This window comes from Corvus brachyrhynchos, unplaced genomic scaffold, assembly GCF_000691975.1.
Source record: "Corvus brachyrhynchos isolate BGI_N302 unplaced genomic scaffold, ASM69197v1 scaffold522, whole genome shotgun sequence".
NCBI lineage: Eukaryota > Metazoa > Chordata > Aves > Passeriformes > Corvidae > Corvus > Corvus brachyrhynchos.
The window spans coordinates 1,111,396-1,118,937 of NW_008236649.1; the positions used below are offsets into that span (position 1 = coordinate 1,111,396).

A 7,542-nucleotide genomic window follows, 5' to 3' on the forward strand; every position below is an offset into this window, starting at 1 on the left:
GAGTGAATGAGTGAGAACGGATGAGTGTGAGCGTGTAAATGTGTGAATGGGTGTGAGTGAATGAGTGAGAACGGAGGAGTGTGAGCGTGTAAATGTGTGAATGGGTGTGAGTGAATGAACGTGAGTGAATGAGTGAGAACGGACGAGTGTGAGCGTGTAAATGTGTGAATGGGTGTGAGTGAATGAGTGAGAACGGATGAGTGTGAGCGTGTAAATGTGTGAATGGGTGTGAGTGAATGAACGGGAGTGAATGAGTGAGAACGGATGAGTGTGAGCGTGTAAATGTGTGAATGGGTGTGAGTGAATGAGTGAGAACGGAGGAGTGTGAGCGTGTAAATGTGTGAATGGGTGTGAGTGAATGAGTGAGAACGGATGAGTGTGAGCGTGTAAATGTGTGAATGGGTGTGAGTGAATGAGTGAGAACGGATGAGTGTGAGCGTGTAAATGTGTGAATGGGTGTGAGTGAATGAGTGAGAACGGATGAGTGTGAACGTGTAAATGTGTGAATGGGTGTGAGTGAATGAGTGAGAACGGATGAGTGTGAGCGTGTAAATGTGTGAATGGGTGTGAGTGAATGAGTGAATGAACGTGAGTGAATGAGTGAGAACGGATGAGTGTGAGCGTGTAAATGTGTGAATGGGTGTGAGTGAATGAGTGAGAACGGATGAGTGTGAGCGTGTAAATGTGTGAATGGGTGTGAGTGAATGAACGGGAGTGAATGAGTGAGAACGGATGAGTGTGAGCGTGTAAATGTGTGAATGGATGGATGTGAGAGTGAATGAATGTGAGTGAATGAGTGAGAATGGATGAGTGTGAGCGTGTCAGTTAATGTGAGAGTGAATGGATGTGAGAGTGTGTGAGTGGGTGTGTGTGCATGAATGTGAGTGTGAGCATGTAAGTGAGTGTGCACATGAATGAATGAATGTGAGTGTGAATGAGTGTGTGAGAATGTGAGTGAGCGTGAGTGAATATGTGAATGTGTGTGTGTGCGCACCTTGCAATGTGAGAGTGACTGTGAATGAATGTGTGGAGGACTGTGAGTGATGTGAGTGTGCCCTGGGCTCTGTGTGTGTGTGTGTGTGTGTGTGTGTGCACTGGGGTGTGGCCACTCATGCACTGCAGTTTGTGCCTGTGCCAGTGGTGTCAACCCCTCTGCCACAGACAGGGACAACTTCCACTGTCCCAGGTTCCTCCCAGCCTCGTCCAGCCTGGCCTTGGACACTGCCAGGGATCCAGGGGCAGCCACAGCTTCTCTGGGCACCCTGTGCCAGGACCTCACCACCCTCACAGGGAACAATTCCTTCCCAATATCCCATCTAACCCTGTTCTCTGGCACTGTGAAGCCATTCCCCTTGTCCAGGCACTCTGGGCTCTTGTCCTAAGTCCCTCTCTAGCTCTCTTGGATACCCTTTAGGCACTGGAAGGGGCTCTGAGGTCTCCACAGAGCCTTCTCTTCTCCAGGCTGAACATACCCAGCTCTCTCAGCCTTTCCCCTGTAAAGGCTACTGGGGGGGAAGTACTTCAGCAGAGGAAATAGGAAGCAGTGGCTGGGTGGTGATAGCAGTTTCTGGGAGTTCCATGATCCCCTGTGAACTTTGTGGGCAGATTCTGCTGATAAAGCCAAGGGAACACTGCAGCCTCCATGCCCCTGAGGGTTTTAAGAGGAAGAGGTTTTGGTGAGGGGTCTTCCCAGGCTGCAGAAGGGCTCTGAGCAGCCTGCTGAGCTCTGGGAGGGCTTCCCCTTTGACAGGAGCAATCTGGTCCATGCCTCAAGGGCTAAAGGCTGCAAGATTGCCTCAGCATCTCCACACCAGCAAGAAAAGGCTCCCTACCTAGAATCCTTTAGGTTGCAAAAGACCTCTAAGAACATCAAGACCATCCATTAACCCAGCACTGCCAAGGCCACAACTAAACCATGTCCCCAGATGTCACATCTACATATCTTATAGACCCCTCCAGGGATTGTGACTCTACCACTTCCCTCAGCAGCCCGTTCCAGGGCTTGACAGCCCTTTTGGTGAAGAAATTTTCACTAATACCCAATCTAAACCTCCACTGGCACAACCCGTGGAGTTGTTTCCCCTTGTGGCCCCATTTCCCCTTGTCCTGTTGCTTGTTATGTGGGTAAAGAGACCGGCCTGCACCTGACTACAACCTCCTGTCAGGTATTTGTAGAGAGTGAGAAGTTCCCACCTCAACTTCCTCCTGGTTGTGGTGTAAATCAGCATGCCTGCCCTGAAACCAGCTTGGCTGCAGAGAGCAACAGGGCCCAAATTCCCACTGGCAAAGGAAAATTCACCTCTGTGCAAAACCACTTGCAAACAGCCATGTATGTTTAAGAGCTCAGGTTTTCTGCTCCCAGCCCATCACAAATGGACATCCATCCCTATGGATTTCATAGGAGTGGATGGATGAGTTGCCTGGCACTGGGCAGGAGAAGAGTGAACATTCATAGCAGGAGCACCAGCATGCCAGGGGCAAGACTCCATGGAGTATTCCAGTGTGGAGTGATGCTGCAGCAGCAGCTGGTGGCGGGGCTGTGGGCTTGTGCTGGAGCCCCAAGACTCCTTGTCTTTAAAGATCTGAGTTCTTACACTGCCAGAGCCCAGCTGGGCACCAGCAAGGGGCAGGACCTGCTTTCAGGGTGACACTCTACAATATACCCCTTAGCAGGTGGGAACCTGCTGTACAAACACAGCCACACACCGCAGGCAATGCTATCAGATTCTCGGTGTCACTGATAAAGCAGCGACACTGCACACAGAAGGTATTTAGTGGGTGCCAGAAAAATAGTTACCAGCAAAGCAGAAAAGAGCAAGGTGATCCACCTGTGTGCTCCAGGCTGGGGGTCCTTGGGGGTGCAGGGAGAGAAAGAGCAGGAGCAAACCCCTTGGGTGCCTGTGGGACCAGGGGTTGGGGGAGATGCCACTTCTGCACCAAATCCTGATACACCTCACCCTCCACACGAGCAAATGCACTTGGATATAACATTTCCCACAGTCCTGGTTCCCAGGAGCTGCCAGCTGGCATCAGCATGAAAAAATGTCAGTCTGAGGTGACCAGTGGGTTTGGGAGCATGAGCCCACAGGAGCAATGCAGCCAAAGGAGTGAGTGGGATGAGTGGTCAGCACAGGGAGCCAGCCCACCCACAACCCCCAGCCCAGCCTCACCTTCCCTGCCCACCTCTCCCACACCCTGCCTGGTGGGTCTCTGGTCTGGACTACCCCACTTCAAGGGGGAGTTTTATTCCCAGCACCACTGTTGTATGCATGAGGACTCCAAGTGCAAAGGGATGACTTTATCTTCAATTCTCTCTGTGCCTCCACACAACCTCATCCTCTCTGACGTTGCTTCAAAGAAACACCCAAGTCTCGGAGAGCAGCAGCTCTGCTGTCGAGCCGGCTCCTGCCTGAGCAGAACACCAACCCCATGTCCTCTGGGCAAGTCCCCCTGGTGCTGCTGGCAGCAGGAACAGCCCGTGGGGCCGGGTGCTTGCTCATCTGCTGCACACAGTGCTGTAGAGCTCTTCACTGGCCCGTGGAGCTGATGGCACATTGGTGTAGATCTGCTCCTGCCGCGGCATGGGCTTCTGCACCCTGGCATATAACGCCTCTCTGTCCTCTTCCAAAGGCTGGGAAATGAGGGACATAAAAAACATCCTTTGTGAGGCAAACACATCCAGATAAACACTGTCTGCTGGAACCTCTCTGGGATGCTTAAGCACCCAGGAGCAGCCACAGGGACTGAAGAGGGAACCCACATTAGCCAGGGTCACTTGCACCCCAGTTTGGCACTTCCCTTTGCAGCCCTCTTCTTCCCCACCCAGCCCATCCTGCTGACTGTTCTGTCACCCACCCAGCCCAGCCTTCCTCCCACCGCCTCCAGCTTGGCAGTGCTTGGCATTCTCCTACCTGAGCACTCTGCCTGACCTCCATGTACTCTGTTGGGGGGGTTTCCAGGCGGCGGAAAGCCTCAGCATTGCTGTACTGGCTCTCAGCTGTGCCCGTGTCGTGGTTGATGTCCGCATAGTTCAAGGTATCTGCTTTCTGATGGAGAAGGATGAGCTCTTACCCTGCTGCCACTCCCTGCCTGCATCCACAGGGGTGGGAGTATCTCCCACCCTGCTGCCTGTCCTGATGGGTGCTGAGACGGCTGCAGGAGCACTGGGTGGAAATAAAAACTGAAGCAAGGGCTGGCTCAGCATTTCCCAGGGAAATTCTAGCGACACCAGCCCCTCCTCAAAAGCCGGCAGAAAATACCAGAAAATATATTCCGAGCAGTAAGCAAGGAGCAGCTTCCCTGCAGCCACTTCAGGTGTGCTTTGCTGCAGGTTTCACCCAGAGAAGCAGCTCCCACCCTTGGAGAGGCTTGGAGAGAAACCTCTCAGTTCAATCCTAAATTCCTTTCCAGGGAATACTCAGCAATAGTCAGGATCCCTCCCAGCCTAAAGCGACATGAACCTGGCTGAAAGCAGCAGCTCTGGCAGCTCGGGGTGCAATGTTTCCCCTCTCCATGTGAACTTGGGGCACAGAATCCCAAGAACTTATGAGGTTTTCCTTACTGTAAGCGACAGACTGTGAGTCTTGTCCATCTCTATGGCTGCTCCAGAAAGGGCTGGATGAAGCAGGGATGTGGTTGGACATGAGTGAAAACAGAGGAAAAGAAACATAATGAGAAACTGCACTGCCACTGCAAATCTTGCCATAAAGCAGGACAAGAACCTGACACTCCATGAGCCGTCTAAACTGGACCACTTCTTCAAATAAAGCCAGCTCCACCCGCCAGCTGGCAGTGTCCCCTCCCGTCCTTCCCCATCCTTCACACTGGCCTTAAACTTCGCACCAAGCCTAGTGTAAGCCTGGCCCATGCAAGTGAGCCCATCTGGAGAAGGTGATGGTGCCCAGACAAATTCAAGCAGATTCTGTGCTGGGCAGCAGCCACACCAAAGGCTGTCATTCCCTGCTCCCAGGGAACAACACCCATGGGGTGGTCACACTGTTCCCTCGAAGGAAGGAGACCTCCTTGGTGGAGGTCGCAATGATGGACTGAGGAACTGGATGGATCAGGAAGGGAATGAGGGGAAAAAACGAAATACAGAGGGAAAAATAAGTGAAGCAGAGCAGGCTCTGGTACAGAAACAGGATGTGTGTGGCCATGACAACTTCACTCACCCTTCTTCTTCTTCCTGGAGAGTATTACCAGAACACCAGCAGCCACTGCAAGCAAAAAAAGAACCACGCCGATGGCTGGAGTGAGGATGTGCTCGACCACGTTCAAGCTGCAAGAAAAGAAAGTGTTTATGTTGTCACGCTTCTCAGGAGGAACCAGCCCGGAGCAGGGTTGCAGGAAGTGGCTGTGGGTGACACAGGGAGTAGCTGTGCATGGCAGGGCTTGCCCTGGGAGGGAGAACAGCAGGCATGGGCTGGTCAGGCTGCCAGCTGGGCATGGAGCAGAGCAAACCAAAAACTGCAGAAGCAAAACGACGCTCAGGTCTGAGAGCTGCTGCGTCGTCAGTGATTTAAGGATGGGTTCCTGCGTTTGCTCTGTTTTAACTCCACTCTCTGTTAGCCTTGTTGGTAATGGGTAAGCAGGAAAGGTCAGTGAGCCAGCATGCCCTTGAGTGTGCTGATGGGGAGTCTCAGCTTCATCTGCTGCTGGCATCACCTCCCACAGGCAGGAGAGAAGGGGAGAACATCTAACACTCGGGTTTCACACTTTGTTAACTATCTCTGTGGGGCTGTGTGTAACTACAAAGAAGAACAGGGCACTGGCAGCACTTGGCTTCCCACAAAAAGTCTCACTGAGTTTTGGGGAAGGAAATGGGGTCAGTGCTGCAGGCAGAAACCACTTCTCCCACGGCAATAACTCATGTCTTGCTTAAGCTGCAAGATGGACAGGGGACAAACAGGGCTTTGCCAGAGTCATATGACTAGAGGCACTGGAATTACTGTCACAGAATTAAAGAATGGTTTGGATCAGAAAGGACCTTAAAGATCATCCAGCTCCAACCCTCTGCCATGGGAAGGGACACCTTCCACTACATTGCTCTGAGTCCCATCCAGCCTGGCCTTGAACATTTCCAGGGATGGGGCATCCACAACTTCTCTGGGCAACCTGTGCCAGGACCTCACCACTCTCACAGGGAAGAATTTTTCCATGTGGAGTGGTCTCTAAAGGCAAAAACAGGAGGTCTGGATCCTTAAGGGAAGTGTGAAGAGCCCGATGGTTGCAGGGCTCCAGCTGCACCAAAGAGCTGATGGAGGAAAGTGGCTGTTGTAGGCAGGAGCTGCTACTCACTGTTGAGGGGTGGAGGGATTTGATGTCGATGGCACACTTTCCTCCTGGGAAACTGTCCGTGTGCAGCCTGTTACAGAGGGAGAGAGATCAGGGGATGTGGTGGTGGTGGTGGAGGTTGATGACGGAAGTGTGGAAGAAGCTGTAACAAAAAGAGGAGAGGCTTGGTTGATCTCTGTGGGGGAAAATGCTGTGGGTCTTGCAGTGAGTCAGAAGTGACCCATATACTGTCACAGCAGGAGAAGCTGGGTCCCCTCTGCCACATCCAGAGGACACACCTTGAGGTCGGAGGGGTGTGAGACCTTTCCCTTGCCCACAAGGCTTTTCAGTCTCAGTCCCCCCCAAAACATGCACAAAACAGATTCACGCTGCAGAAAGGGGGGTCTGGGCACCCCATGCCCATTTTAGTACTAACACAACAACCCCACGTATATACTGTGCTGCCATGCTGGCTGATCCCTGGCAAGGCAATGGAGAGGGATGTTCCCTAAGCCCAGGGCCTGGTGCCACAGGCACTGCCTGTCCCAAGAGGGAAATGGGGCAGCACAGTGGGGTGAGGAACTCCCCAGTGTTATACAGTAAGGCAAGGAGGGCACAGACAAGGCCAGCAAGAGCTAATGAGGAAGAAGATGGGATACAGAGAGCACAGTGCACCTCAAAAATGGAGGTGACTGATCCTGGGGTGCCAAGAAGGGGCTCTGGAGAGAACTGGGAATAGGGAATGAGTGGTGGTGGCACCTACTGCACTCTGGTGACAAATCCCGGGGCTGTCCCACCTGCATGGGCACCCACTAGCTCCAGGTTGCCCCCAATGCAGCCCCTGCTGCAAGCACCTGGAGGGGGACACATCCATGCTGGACCAGGGGGACCCGCAACCCCCAAGGACTGACCTGAGACCACGATCACGTTCACAACAGCACTGTCATCCAACCGGAATGATCCCGTTCGCACCCCACAGCGGAAGGTGCCCTTGTCCCTCTTGGACAGACCATGCACGGTCACCGTGAATGCCCGGCGTGTGCGGTCGTCCCGGATGGAGAATCGGCCCCGCTGCACCTCAGGCTTCGACTCCGAGGTGATCATGATGTCCTCATCACAGGTATAAAGTGCTCCTGGAGTGCACCAGAACTTCGGCTTCTTCTCCTGGCCCGGCGGGTACGTGCAGGTGACCGAGAGGGAACCTCCCTCGAATCCCTGCACGGTGCCGGGCCCCGTCACTGCCCCGCAGCCTGTGGACACACGCGGCGC

General features: G+C 53.4%; 1 protein-coding gene across 1 annotated transcript in view; it reads right to left on the minus strand.

The window, feature by feature from the left end:
- Positions 1–3,221: 3,221 nt before the first annotated feature.
- Positions 3,222–7,542, minus strand: part of LOC103625064 (CMRF35-like molecule 4) — a gene marked incomplete at its 5' end in the record, with an annotated part of 5,734 nt that continues 1,413 nt past the window's right edge. Inside the window, 6 exons of the mRNA XM_017726778.1 lie at positions 3,222–3,631; positions 3,912–4,046; positions 4,562–4,614; positions 5,172–5,278; positions 6,298–6,436; positions 7,185–7,523. Coding sequence (XP_017582267.1) covers positions 3,497–3,631; positions 3,912–4,046; positions 4,562–4,614; positions 5,172–5,278; positions 6,298–6,436; positions 7,185–7,523 — 908 coding nt within the window. The remainder of the gene's footprint in view (positions 3,632–3,911; positions 4,047–4,561; positions 4,615–5,171; positions 5,279–6,297; positions 6,437–7,184; positions 7,524–7,542) is intronic.